This window comes from Fusarium oxysporum, chromosome 3 (genome assembly GCF_000149955.1).
Source record: "Fusarium oxysporum f. sp. lycopersici 4287 chromosome 3, whole genome shotgun sequence".
Lineage (NCBI taxonomy): Eukaryota > Fungi > Ascomycota > Sordariomycetes > Hypocreales > Nectriaceae > Fusarium > Fusarium oxysporum.
In genome coordinates this window covers 2,913,966-2,931,777 of record NC_030988.1, presented here as the reverse complement: position 1 = coordinate 2,931,777, position 17,812 = coordinate 2,913,966, and the positions used below count along the sequence as shown (strand labels likewise).

The 17,812-nt window shown below is 49.0% G+C and overlaps 3 protein-coding genes across 3 annotated transcripts; 1 reads left to right on the top strand and 2 right to left on the bottom strand.

The window, feature by feature from the left end:
• The first annotated feature begins 766 nt into the window (after nt 1-766).
• FOXG_06605 (uncharacterized protein) lies at nt 767-3,236 on the top strand. The gene is made up of 2 exons (XM_018385299.1): nt 767-2,036; nt 2,123-3,236. Exons 1-2 carry the CDS (start codon nt 1,570-1,572, stop codon nt 3,093-3,095), a joined length of 1,440 nt encoding a protein of 479 aa, XP_018242581.1. The 5' UTR covers nt 767-1,569; the 3' UTR covers nt 3,096-3,236.
• Nucleotides 3,237-10,463: 7,227 nt separating this feature from the next.
• FOXG_06603 (aquaporin rerated protein, other eukaryote) lies at nt 10,464-11,163 on the bottom strand (the record flags this gene model as incomplete). The annotated part of the gene is made up of 2 exons (XM_018385298.1): nt 10,464-10,811; nt 10,870-11,163. The coding sequence occupies 2 exons, from the start codon at nt 11,161-11,163 to the stop codon at nt 10,464-10,466; spliced, it is 642 nt and encodes a 213-aa protein (XP_018242580.1).
• Nucleotides 11,164-13,279: 2,116 nt separating this feature from the next.
• On the bottom strand, nt 13,280-13,390 carry FOXG_19320 (uncharacterized protein; the record flags this gene model as incomplete). Its single annotated transcript, XM_018399528.1, has 1 exon — nt 13,280-13,390. The coding sequence occupies one exon, from the start codon at nt 13,388-13,390 to the stop codon at nt 13,280-13,282; it is 111 nt and encodes a 36-aa protein (XP_018242579.1).
• Between the last annotated feature and the right edge of the window lie 4,422 nt (nt 13,391-17,812).

The following is a 17,812-nucleotide window of genomic DNA, read 5'->3' as shown; positions in this document are numbered from 1 at the left end:
ACCCGAGCTGCCTCGGATCCGTGGCATCGTCTCTCCGTGGCTGATCTGCTTCTTCACAAGCAGTCTGATGTGGTAGCCTTGGCGACGACCATCCGACTAAATGCGCATCTCCTGCTATACCCTCTTTCTCTCTAGGCTGGATAGGCCGTGTGGGGCGCTGGTGAACATCTTCAGTCCGAAGCATTATCCTGGTTACCGGTCTTCCCCCTCGGCGCTTTCGTTGAACAACCGCAGCCATACCATCTCCATCTTCATCTCCTCGTCGACTCTCCTTGGGCAAAACGTGCCGATGAAACAGCACAGGCTCGGCAACCGCCACCCGAGATGAACCACCCACCACCCTTGGCTGCAGACTCTGTCCGCTCAGCGAAGCGTCCGCTGACCCGGCCGCAGCATCATGTTGTACGCGGGTCAACACTGGATACTGTCCCGAACCTCCTGTATTGGAGGCACCGCTTGTGTCTGGTCTTCTCTTTGGCAGCCGACCGCCTCGCCGGCGCCTCTTGGGCAGTAACCGCGCAACGGCTTCCGCTTGCTCCCTTCGAGAGATCTCTTCGACGGATGACTGTTTGGGTTGGATAGGTCTAAACACGGGATCCGCTTTTGCCAGACTGTCATATCTCGACGGCGATCTTGGCTTATCGTCCCGCGTATTATAGTTCCCCTCGGTACCACCTCCTACCACATCAAGGCCCGCTCCTGCCGTGGCTACTTCGCCCTCTCCGCCCAACATGCGCACCTTACGGGCCAGGATTCTCCACCATGCTGCTGCTGCTGCCTCAACGTCGGGAACTCCACGCTACTTCAATTGAACAATCCCGCTTGTTGACAACGCTGCTCCTTGGATACGGGCCACTTCCCACCGACGACTGCCCCCGTAGCCGCGGTCGTCGTTTCTACATCCTATTTTCCTGCAGTACCCAAATAGCCACTAGTAATCCTTTACAACCCCATTGCCCTGCCTCTATGCGTCCATTGTCCCAGTCTCGGCCCGTCCACGCAAGCATTTCGTCACTGCAACTTCGTCAAAAGCGGCCATTTCAATACTATACTCTCCTCCGCGTCCCTCCGTGATTTTGGGGAGGATGGCCGCAGGAGCTGTGTGTTACCGTTTCGCGCAATACATAGCTCCTGTCAAGATCACGGAGCTCGGGAGCCATTACATCACTCACCGTCTCAACACGGAGCAGTCCCGTAAACAGATATCATCTACTATATATAACGGCCCCGTTGAGCTCGGGAGCCGTTGCGTCACTCACCGTCTCAACACGGGAACAGTCCGGTATCGAACGGATATCGTCTAGGATGTAGAACAGCCTAGTTTACTATCTATATATATATGTCCGTCTCAACACGGAGATAGTGCGGTATCGAACGGATATCCTTTAGGATATAGAACAGCCTGGTTTACCACTCTTTCTGGCGGAATCGAAGAGTCATTCCTTACCCGAATCACTGAGGGATCTTCTGCCCAGTCGTTAGTTAACCATATAGACGTGCCGCGCGACAGCTGCCGTTTAATCCCCCACTTATAGCCACAACAGTCATTCAATCTATGTGGAACATATCATGTCTTCCTCTTCGCCCGTCGCCCATGCTTCGCCCCACCTTCGAAAGCCGCTCGACACCCAAAGGGGAACTGGCGGCGATATGTCTATGATGTTCTTCGCCCAACCAGACTGCCCCTCTAGATTTGCTCACCAGGATCAGCATCGCATCAAGGGCCTCAATGCCGAAACGCTCGCCCGCATCTTCTTGCCTCCCCCCTCGTGGTTGTTGGCTGCGGAATATGCGCCCTTGCGGTCCGACGTTGACGGCTCGTCAACATCCATCTTCTTCAGTCTCAATCTCTCGATTTACAATCAACCTATTGTTGCCTCAGAATGGATCGAAGAGTGGTTCTTCATGAATGGCCGCGTCCACCCGTACGCATTTGCGTGGGAGGTTGAGCAGCATGACGGTTTAGAATCGGATGCAGACTGCACCCTTCTCTACACGATGCCTGCCCTCATCGTCCGTGATCAAGGCTATCAGCCGTAGGTCATAACGCACCCCCCCCCCCCCCAAAAAAAAAAAAAACCATGCACATCCTCGAATGAACTCGTCTGATATATGCCCAAAGCGTGCTTCCCAGGCTCTTCGCCTCCATGGACAGCTTCCCCTGTGTCCCGCCCATCGTTTCCTTCGCTGGCCCTGTCACCGGCCCTGGTCACTCCTTGCTGCGACAGGACCTCCTCCCAGGTCTGGACGCCACCCAACTGAAGTGCTGCGGCTTCATCCAGCTTTCCACTTATCTTGGTCCTGGGAACCCCGACAAGCCTCCATTCAGAGGCTTCCACCCTTTCCAGGTCTTCGTCATCTTTCCCATTCACACGAATCCCTGGGCCATCCTGTGCAAGAAAATGACCGAGAGGCGAGATTCCCAGTTCCAGCCTAACGCCCAATTCACCTGCACAGGGAAAGTCGCTGGCCTGCTTGATCATCGCGTTATGGTCCATCCGCCAGGGTTCCAAAGAGACTATGTCTTTATTGTCGTTCCCGATTCCTGGACTTTTCTCGACAAGACCACCACCCCCACAACTCAACCGGTCTTGCCTCTCTCAGCGCCACCAAAACGACAAGCATCCTCAGCTACCTCTTCTTTCCAGGATATACGCGCTGCCTGCTATTCACTGGCTACACCTAGCCCTCTTCCACCAAGTCCTCCAACTTCATCCTCAGGCCAGCCCGATACACCACCGCTAAAGCGGCACTATCCTGACCATGCCCAGACGCCAACAAAGAGGCAGCGTGTGCTGCAGCCGGCCCCAGCCCTTTCCTCTACGCCTGACAGTTGCAGCACTGTCACTCAACCTTTCCCTGCCTCAGCCTCAACGTCTTCCTCTAGCGAGCCAAACACTACTAGGCAGGGTCCTGCCTCGGTGAACCTTTCGACGCCTGCCCTTGATTCAATCGTCGCTTCACCATCAGACTCGCCAAACCGGCCACATCGAAGCCGCCAACCTACCAAAAGAATTCTAGAAAAGGAATATAACAACATGAACAATAATCAGCTGCAATACTCTCAGGTGGAAAATAAACCAAAACCAAATTAGCCTATTACCTAGCTATAAAATGGAAAATGCCACTTTAACTCTAGAGACGTGAAACCCCTCTGCCTCCGACCTCAAAACTTTCGTTCCTCAAGGCTCTATGCGCAAGCCAAGACCGGCTTGCCTCTCCTGTTATCCCTTTGAGTGCCACAGCCCTTCAGGAGCGTCACAACAGGGATATATAACCAATCAAAGTAAGTAAATAAGCCGCTACAGGCCAACTTGTACTCAAGCCGCGATAGAGGGTTGTCAGCCAATTGAAATTGCTGAATTAGATGGCTATACCGCCAAAGAGGTAGCCCAGTTACAGGCGAAGACAGCCCTTTCAACTGCGCTTGGGGCGGAGCTTTTGTCACCTTCTTGTACGTGGGGTAAAGTGGGTCGAGATACCTACTGAAGGGCTGTGGCACTCAAAGGGATAATATATCCAGAAGTGAATAAAAATCGCAGAAAGCCAGGATGTTATCTATTTAGATGCTCAGATATATACAGGTATTTTCATATTAATTATAGCATGCGAATTGACCGCATTGCAGTATAAACCTGGATTTACGTGTTTCGTCAGCAGGAGGGGGAGCTGTATGTATTCGAGGTCCTCGAATGGACCATTACCTCGAGTATCCTTGATAAGGATCTTGTCGAAGCCCCTCGGCTTGATTGTTGAGCTCTCTTCCTCTGCTGTTGGTCGACAGCGCTGCGGCGTGAGCGCATATTGACGTCACTTCCTGCAACACCGCCCCGCTCCATTACGCTGAGAGGCTGTCGGTGTTGTTGATGTGGGGTATGATATTCGCCAATCACGCAAATAAAGATGGCGAATCGCTGCTCGTTATTACAGTATTGAGTTGATTCACTTCTATAAAATTGTTGCATTTTTACCTAGTCCCCTACTGCTCTCAATGGTGTTACGCACTCTCAAATGTCCTCCTCCCCTCCACTACAATCTCTCGCCAACAACGGAATACCTTCGAGTGTCCCCGGATTTCGTAGACTTGTACCAGCTCCAGTTTCGACTTCTGAGAGCACCAGCTCTGGCTCCGACCAGGGACCATCTCTACTATCCCATCTCCGTCCTCGAGCCAACCTGACAAAGATCGCCTGTGAATCGTGTCGGAAACGAAAGGTCAAGGCACGTGCAGAGTTTCACATTTTCATGTTTCTTCTAGATAGAAATCTGACAAGTTCGGCCCCGCTAACTCGCCATCTCTCCCACGCAGTGCTGTGGCGAACGTCCGAGATGCAGGGGTTGCATCAACAGGGGTGTCCAATGCCATTACCAGGCTGCAAACTGGGACCTAAAGCGGAAGTACGATGAGATACGAGAAAAATCCAATATCTATGAACAACTCTGCTACCTCTTGACGTATCTGCCGGAGCGAGAGGTCCAGGGCATCCTTCGCAGACTTCGCGAGGGCGCCGATGTTGCCACAACCATGCGGCAGGTGAAAGACGGCGACCTTCCGCTACAACCAGCATGGGCACCAGGGACACGACTTCATTATGATTTCCCTTATTCCACTTCCATGCCTGCTGCTCTGTTATCACCGGACAACCCGTATCTCGGCTCCACAGTATTCGAAATTACGTCTCACGCTCTGCCGCAGTCAGCAGAGCAAACGGAGGCTTGGGCAAGCCAGCCTGAGACCATCTACATGACGCCGTATAACATAGCAGAACTGATGGACCCTTACATACCGCACATTCAAATTTCCAGGTGGACATCAGTTGAGACAGACGATGAGTTGCTGCGAGCACTCTTGCGAGCATACTTTCTCCATGACTATGCGAATTACACTTGTTTTCAGAAAGACATCTTCCTCCAGGCCATGAGAGACAGCGATACTCGATTTTGTTCTCCCTTACTTGTCAACGCTGTCCTAGCTGAGGCATGCGTAGGTCACGAGAACGCAATAACACGTAGATTTGCTAATCCGTCACTCAGCATAGTTATCGTAAAGCCACTCACCGTGCCCAGTACTGGAGACCAGAAACTCTGGGCTACAGGTTCCTCGCAGAGGCGAAACGACTCTGGGCGCTAGAGAGCGGTAAGTGCAAGCTCACTACTCTACACGCCGCAATGGTGTTGCATGCCATCTATACCATGAATGGGATGGATCAGGTCGGCATATCTTATCTGCTTCAGTCGGTTCAATTGGCGCAGAACCTGAAGCTTTTTGCACCGGAGCAAACGGAAGGGAGAACGAAGACTGCCCGTGTATTTACTGCTTGGGCCCTGTATCGCTGGCAATCGTGGGTCTTCTTACTCTACGTTCTACACAATCTGGGAAAGGCTGATGAATAGGCGATAGATTGCAGGCCTTCCACAATATGAGGGCTTCCCTGATCAGAGGACCTCCAGCGACGCCTATGCCAGACCTAGACGAGGAACCCTCGTGGTATGGGGAACTCTGGTTAAGATACCCGCCCAATTCGACACTGGTACCAATGCACTTTGGATATGTCTATCGAGCTCAAACGGAACTACGCCGTATTTCAAATGGCATTACCTGTATTATGTTTACGGGCCAAAAAACAGCGCGGAGTTTGCCATCAAGCGAACTTGATCGTTTACAAAAGGTACTCGACGACTGGTACATTGCTCTCCCAGAACCCATCAAGTCGCACAAGGCAGTGCTACCGTGCCAGCTCATAATGCAGTAAGTTCCAAAACAGCAATAAGACTATATTGCGCGAGCCTCGAGGTTAACATATAGGCAGCATGGAGTACTGCGTTCTGCTCTTTAAAGTCGCTCAAATGGTGCAAGAAGGGATGAAGCCGCCACGCCTATCGACAGGTGTTAAAGCACTTAATAATAACACTCAACATTCTAAAGCTGTTGCATACGCTTTAAGATGCCTCGAAACTGTACTTCGTCTCTACTACCTACGCCACAGCTTCGAGCACGGCGACACATACCTGACCTATTTCCTCTCCATCCTAGCAAATACGACCATCGAGAACATGAATAGGGACTCAGTATCCCCGGATGATATGGAAACTCTTAAAATCCTACGTGCAACGCTTCTCCTCGCTGTTAAAGGCCTCTACGACCAAGGCCAGCACGTATACGTCTCGTCCGCCATGTGCCGGCTGATAAGGGACCGCATGACGAAGGAAGACATGGACGCGCTGAGGCGACACACGACGTGGAAGGATGACCAACCGCTGGTCCCACAATATGTTAGATCGACGTTTCCGGTGACAATTGTGATGCTGGAAGAGGATTGGCAGATGGAGACAGTGGAGAATCTGGCCAAGAAGTATGATCAGTTGGCACTCGAGGCGAATGAGGGTGAAAGTAGTACGGTCATCACGCCGGATGGAAAGTCTGAACAGACTGGATGAAAGCTATTAATCGACGGACTTGTCCTCCCAGTCAATAAACGCCCATCTGCGAGACAAACAGCAACAGGAAACGAGGATTGACATCAAAACCGGAGGGTAACCTCCGGCGTTCCAGCCACGTAGTCTTTAAGTCACGGGACCGGGATCTCGTCACCCCGCGATCCCGTCACCCCGCTTTCAGCCGCAACACCATAACCTTCATCAATTGAATTACTTAAAAAGTCGATATAATATCACGATTTTCATCCGGTCTTCGCCCAAGATGCCTTCTTATGTGGAAGAAGATATGCTTATTGCAATTAACCTTGTTCGAAATGGCGTATCAGAGGTCAAAGCTGCTAAAGAAGCTACCAGGCTGGCGAATCTATCTACATCTATCTACCGGCATCTTATGTAGATAGATGTAGATGCTTAGTCATGATTTGCAATGTAGATAGATAGATGTAGACTACATGTAGATGTAGATAGATTCGGTAGATAGACGGTCGGCTAATCCTCGGCCGTGTCGTCGCCCACCTCCTTCAGCAAACCTTCATACCCTTCTAGCAGCCCAGCCCGTAACCACGACCTTACCGTCTGAGTAACGGCAATTGTGCTTGCACCTAAGCGTGACCTCTTGGGCGAAACCATACTACCAGCAGAAGAAAAGGTCCTCTCACACTCAGAAGCCATTGCTGGGACAGAGAGGATGTCAATCGCCATTTTTGTTGAGATCCGTTGTTTTTGACGGATCAATGGCTATTCCGATCCATTGGTGGCTGGGATGTGGATGTCTTGTCTATCCCTTTGAGCGGCACAGCCCTTCAGGAAGTCACTCGCCCCACTTTGCTTAGTCACAAGGCTAGTACGTGCAGGGTACAGGAAGTTTGTAAGATATTTGCCAAGTCTGTTAGGTAGCTCTTTGTAACAATTAAAACTGCTGGGACTTTTATCACCATACAAATTAGTATATAGAGAGAAGTACCGTTAGTTTTATTCATTTTTATTGGTCCTATACCCCTGTCGCGACCCCGCCGAAGGGCTGTACCGCTCAAAGGGATAGCTTCCGCTGGTTAGCGCTAGTCTTTCTTCTTTTTTAATCAATACAATATGCTCATTTCAACAATTTTCGCCACTCGCGGATACTCAAATCGCTTCGCAGACCAGTATTCAAGAGGATTGTCGTATGTTGTGTATATGTCTTGCTTTGTAGACAACCACCTCTCCAGTTCGTCTGTGGCTTCGTCATGGCCATGGCGGGTGGATGATATTAATTCGTCTTGGAAGGAATCAAATGGATTGTACTCGCGCGCCCTCACCGCGGCAGGAAGGTTACTGCTCGAGATTTCCCACTGAGCGGGAAGGTCGCGATAGTCCTCTTCCCAGAGCTTTTGGATGAGCTGGCGTGCCGCGAAAAGCCATTCCTCCTTCTCACCGTAGGCTTTTGTCAAGAACGACCATTGTATACCGGGGTGGAGAACCGTGGCTGCATAGTATATTGGCGTCTCATCAAGCTTGGTGTAGTACTTGTTGAGCTTGGTCCAGGCCGAATTGACGCACGAGGAATAGTAACTAGGTTCCGCCCGGTGTGTTGCCTCAGTCTTTGCTTTCTCCAGCGTAGAAAGGAGGAATTCGAATGCGACGGCAACCTGCCAAATAATTCCATATTGAGCTTCAACGCCTCCCTTACGAACTCGGAGCTGACAGTCCCTTCAAGCCGCAGAAGACAGGAATCGAACATTCTAAGAATATCTCTGAACCAACTGAGGGCATCCCAGTCTGCGTCACTCAGTAGATTTGCTTCCTCAAGACATCGAGGAAGTTGGCTTGGCGGCTGGGTACGGGTAGATCGGGGTCGTTGAAATTTCCTGCTTGATTGAATCGTAATGTCAATCAGCTCCTCCAGATAGCGTAGGAGCTTAATTGCTCGCTCGATCATATAATATTGAGATAGCCAGCGTGTGCTGTTGTCAAGGACGACATCAAGAGTGCCTCGATAGGACTTGTCAGGGTCCTCATCTTGTAATTTCCGCAGAATTGCTGTCGCCTTATTCGACCGATTGACCCAGACGACAAGGTTGTGGAGTTTACCTACTGGACCTCTTTTTGTCCACTCTGCAAAATCGTCCGCATCAAGGTCCTCGAGTGTATTGCTGTCTTTAATGAAGAGGAGCGCTTTGGCGACAAGATGAAGAATATGCCCGAAACACCGAATCCTTCTGCTGGCCGGATTCTGCCACTGGAGCTTGTGGCCTATTGCTTCGACTGCTCCTTCATTGCTTGCGGCGTTATCGAGAATAATGTATCCAACCTTGTTGTTTGCAATCAACTCGAAGTCATCTAACACCTCCATAACAGCGGCTGAGATATTTTCTCCCGTATGCGCTATGGCGATGTTTGGGAGGCCAAGGACGATCTTCCGTGGCTGGAATGTATCTTCATCGAGAAAGAAGGCATTTATGGAGAAGAACGAATGTCTGTTCCGGGACGCCCAGCCATCAAATGCAATATGAACCTGGCTTGGGCTTCGTGATAGCGTGTGGATGACGCGCGATTTGTATGTGTTGAACTCGTCGATGATCCTAGCCCGAACCGTTTCATGGGTCAGATTGGCGGAAGTCTCGTGAACCAAGGGGTTCAGGTACTGAAAGACCTTTTGGAGGCCTTTATGCTCCGGTACGCGAAATAACAGATTTGCATCGGTGATCCACTGGACAACGTGGCGCTGGAACGTGGTCTTGTCAAATCGAGTAACCAACTCGTCGTGAAAGTCGTCCCTCTTCCGTTTCTTGGCTGCCAAATCATGAAGGGTCAGTTGATTCGGGGGCCGCTCCTGCATATATCGTGTTGCTTTTGATGGATCTGGATGAAAAATATTGTGGGCCTTGCTGAGATGACCTTCAATGTTCCGAGTGTTGGACGAGACATAAGCCTTTGGCCGGGGAACGCCATGCTGGACACAGTGGCAACAGAGCCATGTATGGGGGCCAGACTCATTGCCTTTAGACCTAGCTTGAACGTCATAGCCGTGAGCCCAAAACCAGCCAGTAGCTTGACCAGTTCGAGCCAGGGTTGCAAACAAATAAATCAAATCAAATCGGGCATTCAATTTGATTTGATTTGGATATAAAAATGATCGATTTGATTTGATTTGATTTGATTTGGATCGATTTGGATCGATTTGATTATTTGGATAGCCCCACCTTTCTCCCACGATGAGATGCATTGATCTGCTTCTATGGCCTGGAGTCGGTCACTGAGCTCTAACCATCTGCCCTGCGAGACTGAATATTCGCTTTGCCTCGGAAGATGTCGCAATGAATTGAAAAGAGATCAATCGCTACTCGTGACAGACGTGGATATTTGACCATTTCCTGGAGTCTTCACCTTGCAATGGGCGGCATCAAAGCCAAAAAACTATGGCAGTTAAATTGGGAGGTAGGGGCCCAGTTACCAAAATAGGCAGGGTCTCAGCGCAAAAGTGGGGCTACTGGCCCGTCTGGCACGAGCGCTGATTGGACAATACGTTATCCAAATGAATTCAAATATCCAAATAAATCGGACGTCCGGATTTGATTTGATTTGGATAAATTTGATTTGATTTGAATAGATTTGGCTCTGATTTATTTGTTTGCAACCCTGGTTCGAGCTGAGAGGATCCAATGGCTGCGGACAGCTTGCGATACTGCATCCCAGTCTTTGATGATTGAATGGCTGCCGCGAGACGAGGAATTGTGCATAGGCAAGGTTGGGTCTTCGGGACAGGATATTTCCGATATGGTAGTATCGGTTGCGTAACTGAATAAATCGCTTTGAGGTGCCATTTGGGCAATGGTTTTGGGTGGCATGAAGGGCAATGAGAATATGTCAAACCAAGACCCAAGCGAAAAAGGGGGATGGCGTGGGGAAATCGGGAAATGAGGGACGGGTCTTGGCATCTATCTACATTTCGTCTATCTACCGGACCTCCAGGTAGATAGATAGAAGACCCACATATCCCCTGGTAGATAGATAGATGTAGATCTACATCTATCTACATCTACATTTCATCTACATCGGTAGATAGATTCGCCAGCCTGAGTATACTTACCAGGGATCAGAGCTACAAATAAGGCGAGCCCAATGCCGATGGGCGCAATGAAGGTATCTCGAGACTTTTCAGCAGCCAGCATCAAGACAACAAAAATCAGCTGAGCTGTGAAGAACATCTCCAAGAACACGCCTTTCGCAATAGAAGTATAAGGTCCGAGTACTGTGTTGGCCTGCGCCACTGACCCTGGGAACATCGCATCGACAAGGCCACCCGCGCACATGGATCCGAGTAGCTGTGCGGGGACAAGGAACGCAGCGCGCAGCCAAGGGAGCTGTCCTGCGATGCATAAACCGAGCGTGACCTATGGTACTATAGTCAGACTTGAGTCTTCGTTATAACAAGGAAGAAGTGTTGTTTACTGCTGGGTTGAATAATCCTCCGCTGATCCGGTAGAAAGCCCAGACGTTGACCAGTAGAGAAAATCCGTACGATATTGCGATCCAAGTGTCCGTAGTACTTGCCAACCCACCATTGATAGCAGGATATGGTGATTGGAGAACAGCCATCATGTTTCCAGCATAGCCAAAGTAGAGGAAAAAGAATGTCCCAACGAACTCTCCTGATGCGGCGACCAAGTGAGCATTGAATGTGCTTAGATGACCTCGTGGATGGCCTAGATCATCATGCCCATTTTTCTCAGCGGTAGGCCCCATTTGACTCTATAATCGATGCTCCTTAGTTAAAAAGGTTTTTTAGTGTTTGATGCCGGGGCAGGAATTAAGTCAAGCACCCATGTAACCGACCCCCCCCTGGTAACCGACCCATCTGCAAGACTCAGAAAGTCCATCGATCTATTTACAATATTTTAACACAACTTTGTCAAATAAATAGCTAAAAATGCAGAGAAAATGGTATTTAAAAGTCTCTCAATCGCTCTCTTCGCTACTCAAATCCTGTCTAATATACCTTTTTGTAGGCCGCCTGACGCGGGTTGATCGGCGCACAGGGGCTGGATCTTCCTCCGACTCAGAGCTACTTTTCCCATCCACCACAATACAATCAAGATCGCCTTTCTGTGACTGAATAACACGTTGATCAGGCTCGCGATTGGCCTCTGCAAGTATCTGTGCGAGGCTTATAAAGCATTCGTTCGGATCCTGCCTGATTTTCCGTTTTTTCTTCGGTTGCGCCGCTTCAAGCTGGGCGCGTAACCGCTCAATTTCGCGGTCTTTCATCGCGAGCTCGATTGCAACCTTGTCTAACGCCGCAGCCGCTTTTCGAATTGAGAGCCGTGAAGAAGGAGAGCTGCTTTTGGCAGAGAAAAGCTTTACAACGTCGCCGCCACGCTTTGGCGTTACGATATCGTGAGTTTCTGAGGGAGGTAGTGCCGACTTCGTGAGCACCATCACCCAACGCGAAGCGAGCGGTTTGTTAATATTCACAGGCCATAAGCCAGCTGCCCGCCATCCAGATCGAATGTTTTCCTTCCGGAAACCGATTTCGCGGGCTCTCGCATAAAAATCGAGAAACCTTTGCTTCCCAACCCGGGTAGAATCCGTCAGAGCGGTATGCTCGCCAACCAAAGTACGGTACGCCGCCTTCAGACTAGAAAAGCAACCGAGATCTAAAGGCTGGAGTACATGAGAACAATGTGCCGGTAAAAAGAGAAGATAAACATTGTTCAGGTAACACTTGGCCATGAATTCCTCGGTTGCATGCGAGCCGTGGCCGTCAACGATTAATAAACGGTCATCAGCTGGATCTGCAGGAGCCGTGTGGGGAAGGAATACCTTCTCAAGCCACTCTAACGCAATAGAGTTGCTCGTCCAGCCATTTTTTGAGAAGGTAACTTGCCAACCAAGGTGCTTCTCTAAAAATTCGCGTCGGAACCATTGCTCTTGAATGCTTTTCGCTTTGAATATAACGAGCGGATGGAGGACAACCCCGACCGCTGATATACACTCAATAATGGAAGTCCACGTACGTACGGTCGCTGTTTTGACTGGTACCGCGTTAGGGCTCTCCTGTGACGAGCCGATCACGAGGCCGTTAACGCCCTGGCCTTCCATAATGCCGCCCTCGTCGGCGTTATACCGTCGTTCGGGGGGGATCCAATCCACGGTCTCATACACGTTGAACAAGCGCTTGATATTCGCCGGGGTCGCAGCATTTACACGCTCCCAGTCTGTACGGCGACCCAACTTTGTCTTCAAGGCAGGGTGGCGCTCCACGAATCGCGTAGTCCACTTCCTTCCTAATGGCGCGTGATCCTCGTGACGCGCGAGAACGCTGCGGACGATAGTTCGCACTTGCGCGTGAGTTGGAGCGTGGCCGAGCTTTTCCTGTCGCAGAATCCAGCGCTCAAGGTCATCTTCTTGATCGGTAGTAAGGCGTAGTTGTTCTTGGCGAGCGACCTGACGACTTTGCGCACCAGTGAGGCGACCTCGTAGGGTGCTGGGTGGTAGACCGTTTTTTTTCGCGGCGGTCTTCAAAGAGACCCCATTCTTGACGTCTGCAATGGCATTTTCTAGGTCGTCCGCAGAGTATACCGGCATTGTAGAAGTAAAAGAAGAGGATGAAGAAAGAAAAAATTGAATTGAAGAAGAACTCGATTTATCGTGGATTTAAATACTGGTGTGGACGCGTCTGAAGACGTGTCTGAGGTGGGGGTCGGTTACCAGGGGGGGTCGGTTACATGGGTGCTTGACTTAGTTTCTAACGTCAACAAAAAGGGAAGGGTTAAGATGGGTTTATATCTATCGAGTTAGATACGTAGTACTGTCAACTAAGTCTTTATATGTATAAAGCGTCCCGGAGATAATTCTCCTGTTATGATGCGTATAGCTTGGGGTATGACGTATACAAAACTGTTCTCTGGAAATCAGTGTGGCCGCCACCTTGGATCAAAGAGTTAATCATGATAAGCTTATTGTCGCCCATGACATTAAGCGTGCCCATACTCGGGTAGGGCGTAGAGACCGGCCCCCCTAACTTGATTCACCCGCAAGCTCCGTGCCTCAAGCACGGGGGGTACGGTGACCAGGCAAAGGGTCGGTTGACAAGGGAAATAAAGGTACCTATATTTCTATAGGTTATGGTATGAAATTAGAAGTATATTATTTCTCCAATTTTATGGAGAAATTTAGATAAAAAGTCACATGACTTTTGCAATTACAGATACTTTTAATAGTAAGATTAGGCCTAAGAAAAAGAGGTATCTTTAACCAGTGACCGTGCCTTAAGCACGGGAGGTCGGTCTCTAGACCTTACCAAATAGTTTATGCGCCAACCTCATTTAATGCAAAAACCCTCAATAATCACTAAAGCCACATTTGAGTAAAATGTTTTACTATTCATGCTTTTAAAAAGTTCTGATAGGTTAATTTGGGCATTGAGGACGCTCTCAAATCCTTTGGTTAAAAAATCAGGGACTTGGTGGCCAAGCTCGCGTGCCTCAAGCGAGGAGGAGTATCGTCAAGATTCACTAAATCAGCATCTTGACCGAGATGAAATTGCATAATAGCACCTCAGTTCAGTCTCAATCCAATTGATAAGCTCATTCCACGTTATATTAAGAGAATCCTGCCAAGTACCGTTACTAATACAATTAGCTATGTGCTCAGCATGTGGTGTTGTTTCTTGAAGTAGCTGTTGCTCTTGTCGCTGAATATGTAGATCTCCAGACAATAGAGAGGTAGTTTGAGTAGTGGCTGTGCGTGATCCAGGAAATAATCGCGCCGGTGATGGTCTTACATATGTTTGCGAAGCGTACCGCTACGAACCCAGTGTTATTTCTCTCAGACGTGAAGGGGGTGACCATCCCGGTCTGACTGATCTTGTTGGAGGCGGTAGCGGCCTTCTCGTCATGTTACATCTCTCGAGCGTTAGAGCCTATTCCTTTATCGCGAGTCGTAGAAACACCGACGATTGACTAAACTGCTTTAATGATCGTTCTACTGTGGCTTATCTCTTCCTTGCAGGTGATCTGCATCTACCATACAGTACCCCTCTACCGATAAGACCCCTCCACCGATAAGCAAAAAAAAAGTTTCCTCATACAAAATGCCCAATTTCACTTGAACGGTGCTTGGCCAAAGATTGAAGCTATTTACATAAAACAAGCTGTGTCTCAACGGGAGTTTCATGTTGTTTCGCATTATGCTACTCTTTTTTGCGTCATATAAGCGGTATGGTAGTGTGGCACCAATGTAAAACCCCCATTAATGCCTTATCTTCGAATAGTCCTCCCCATGACTTTTAGGTTCTCTATCTACACCAATCTTCCATAATTGCCTTGAAGAATGACTCGAGCGTGTTACGCAGAGGATGACGTTATTGAAGCCATATTAGATGTCACCGAAAACGGCCTCTCCCAGAACCAAGCCAGGCAAAAGCATGGCATCCCTCAGCCGACTCTCTCAGACAGATTAAGAGGAGTACTACCAAAGTCTGAGGTCACCCATCCTGCCCAGTTGTTATCCAAGTCTCAGGAGTCCAGATAGGTTGCCTGGATACTTCGACAAGAGGCCTTAGGCTATGCCCCTTCTCATAATCAAGTTCGCGCCACCGTCATTGTCCTCCTACGACAACAAGGGAGGGAAAAGCCTATCGGTGTACATTGGCTAGCCAGGTTCATGAAACGGCATCCATCAATAAAGACAGATAGGCAAACGCAAGGAGGTGTCTAGGTTCAATTGCTTTACCCCGACCGCTGTCAATTGGTACTTTGATATCCGGGAGAGCGAATATGGCTGGATCAAACCTAAAAACACAATCAACTGTAATGAGGGCGGTATCATGGCAGGGTTTGGCGAGTTTCTGTTGATTTGGCCATCAATTTAGCTGATCCATTGCGAATATAGGCTTGGATTCTTTGGTTATCGGCAGCAGCGATCCCAAGAGGAAGGCCTTCCTCAAAGGCTCCCAGTCCCGCGCTTGGACTAGCTTTATCGAGGCCGTCACAGCAACTGGCCATCTTCTGAAGCCCGGAATTATCTTCAAGGGCAAAGAGCTTCAGCAACAGTGGTTTGTCGATGAGCTCAAGCAAGTAGCTGACTGGCATTATATCACGTCCGAGAACGGCTGGACGGACAACCATATCGCAGTCGAGTGGCTCAAGGAGGTCTACCTTCCCCAGACTCAACCAGAAGACGAGTCTGACGCGAGACTCATTATATTGGATGGACATAGAAGCCATGTATCTGTACGTGTCTAGCTGTTTTGAATCAAGTTAATCAAAGTTGTTGTTGACTCTAAAACTTGACAACGGCATAGTCAATGCTTCTAAAGCTGCCTATCGCAAAGAACTCCAAAAGCTGACGAGCCTGACTGATTCTGCGCCGGTGGATAAGGTCAACTTCATTAAGGCATATGCCAAGGCCAGGGAAGTGGGCATGACGAAGAAAAACATCCTCTCAGGCTGGAGAGTGACTGGAAACTGGCCGATTTTACGACGTAAAGCACTCGTAGACCCAGAAATTCAACCAGAGAAGAAGGAAGTGACGCCTGCATCAGATGGCCACAAGGACAGGCAAGTCGACTCTGATAACACTCCAAAGACCAGCCGCCATATCAGAGATCTAGGCAAGAATAAGACCCCATCGACAAGAAGACGCTATTCAGTGATATCCAAAGGGTTTGAAGCTCAAGAATCAAAGATTGCCTCCTTAAGTACAAGAGTAGCCAGTTTAGAGGAGGAAGTTGGGCGGTTAAGCAGAGGCAAGAAGAGAAAGGCAGTGCCGAATCTCAACACGAAGTTTGTGACATTAGCCGAAGCTTTAGTGGCTGGTGAAACAATTCCTAAGACAAGCCAGGCAACTGCAGAGACAGAGGTTGTTGAGGATGTAATCGAGGTAGGAGGAGCAGAAGAGGATGTAAGCACAAATTCGGAGGCAGAGGAATTATCTGTCACACGAACTCGCGCAGGCCGCGCAGTCAAGAGGCTAAGAGGATATTAAATTGCATGTAATTCTGTACCGATAAACAGCAATCAATTTGTTTTTCGTATTTCTGGTGACTCTTTGCAAGGTGGCTGAAAAATAGCAGTTTGTATGGGGAAACTTTTTTTTTTCTTATCGGTAGAGGGGTCTTATCGGTAGAGGGGTACTGCATGGTAATGGTTATCGCGGCGGCTTGATGCCCATGAGATCAGCAAAGTAGGATGATGCCCAGGCACCGACGATAGCGGCAGCATTGGAGCCATTGCTGAGAGCAGACTGCCAGCTCGTCTCGATTAAGTATGAGCCGTCGTCGATGGGTTTGCGGAATCTTCCTTTGAAGACGGGGATGCTGATAATGTTGTTTATATTGTGCAGTAATGCTGGTGGAAAAAACAATATTTTATGAAACTTTATTGTTAATTCTTGAGATAAGAGTTCTTCTCAGGTTTATATCTCTAGACTAACTCACCGCCACCCCACACACCCGTGATAGCATCACAACTGAATCCATAGATGACTTCAATTAATTCTACAATAATGAGTATTTATTCAATTTAACTGAGAATTTGGAAACTAATTCACCAATATTGTATCTGCAGTCTGTGTTTTTGGCGGATTCTTTTTATGTTGTTTTCTCTTATTTCCCTCGATCTGATGTAGTACGTTCTTTTCAGCCTGATCACGAGCCGAGATAATCTGTTCAATTTCAGGGAAAGCCTTGTTGGGGTCAAATTGAACGGCGACTCGGCCAGTGGGCTCTCTTGCTGCTACTGATGCCTTCAGTACTGCCTTTTCCTCCTCTAGGCGTTGAATTTGACTGTTCTTCTGGTCAATACATTTCATCGCCTTCTTTATGATACAATTGAAGTCGCGAATAAAGGTATTTCCTTGACTTTGTACAGATTCCAGTTGTTTTTGAGTATCGGCTCTTCCTTGGGGCGTACTTCAGATCGTATCAGCGATTACTTGGGCCTTCCTTGGTGTTATAGGCCCGTTGAAGCGCTTGCGTTTCTTCTCCCTTGGCTTCAATGCCGCCAATGCCTTCTGTAGCTTGATCGGGAAAAGCCCAGAGGCCGAGAAACCACCTATTATGTTCCTACGGCTCAGGGCTTTTAATGGAGCCCTCTCATAAGCTTTTAGGAAGAGCTGTTGTTGGTGTGGTGAGGTTGCTTCGTATGAGGCCCAAGAGCGGGTAAACTGGCGATAGTATGTTTTTAACGGCCCAAATACGGCAACATCGAGCGGCTGAGTGATATGTGATGAGTGTAAGGGTAACCAAGAGAGCCAAATCTGATGCAGCCACGCCTTTTTCATCAATTCTGCTGTAATATGTGACTTATGCTGGTCTAGGACCAATAGTCTCCATTGCTTAGGATCCTTCGGCTTAGTCTGCGGTATGAATACCCCCATGAACCAACGGATG

Coding starts and splice junctions, on each gene's coding strand:
- FOXG_06605 (XM_018385299.1), top strand. CDS start 1,570: ATGTCTTCCTCTTCGCCCGTCGCCCATGCTTCGCCCCACCTTCGAAAG. Junction 2,037..2,122: donor CGTGATCAAGGCTATCAGCC/GTAGGTCATAAC, acceptor ATATGCCCAAAG/CGTGCTTCCCAGGCTCTTCG.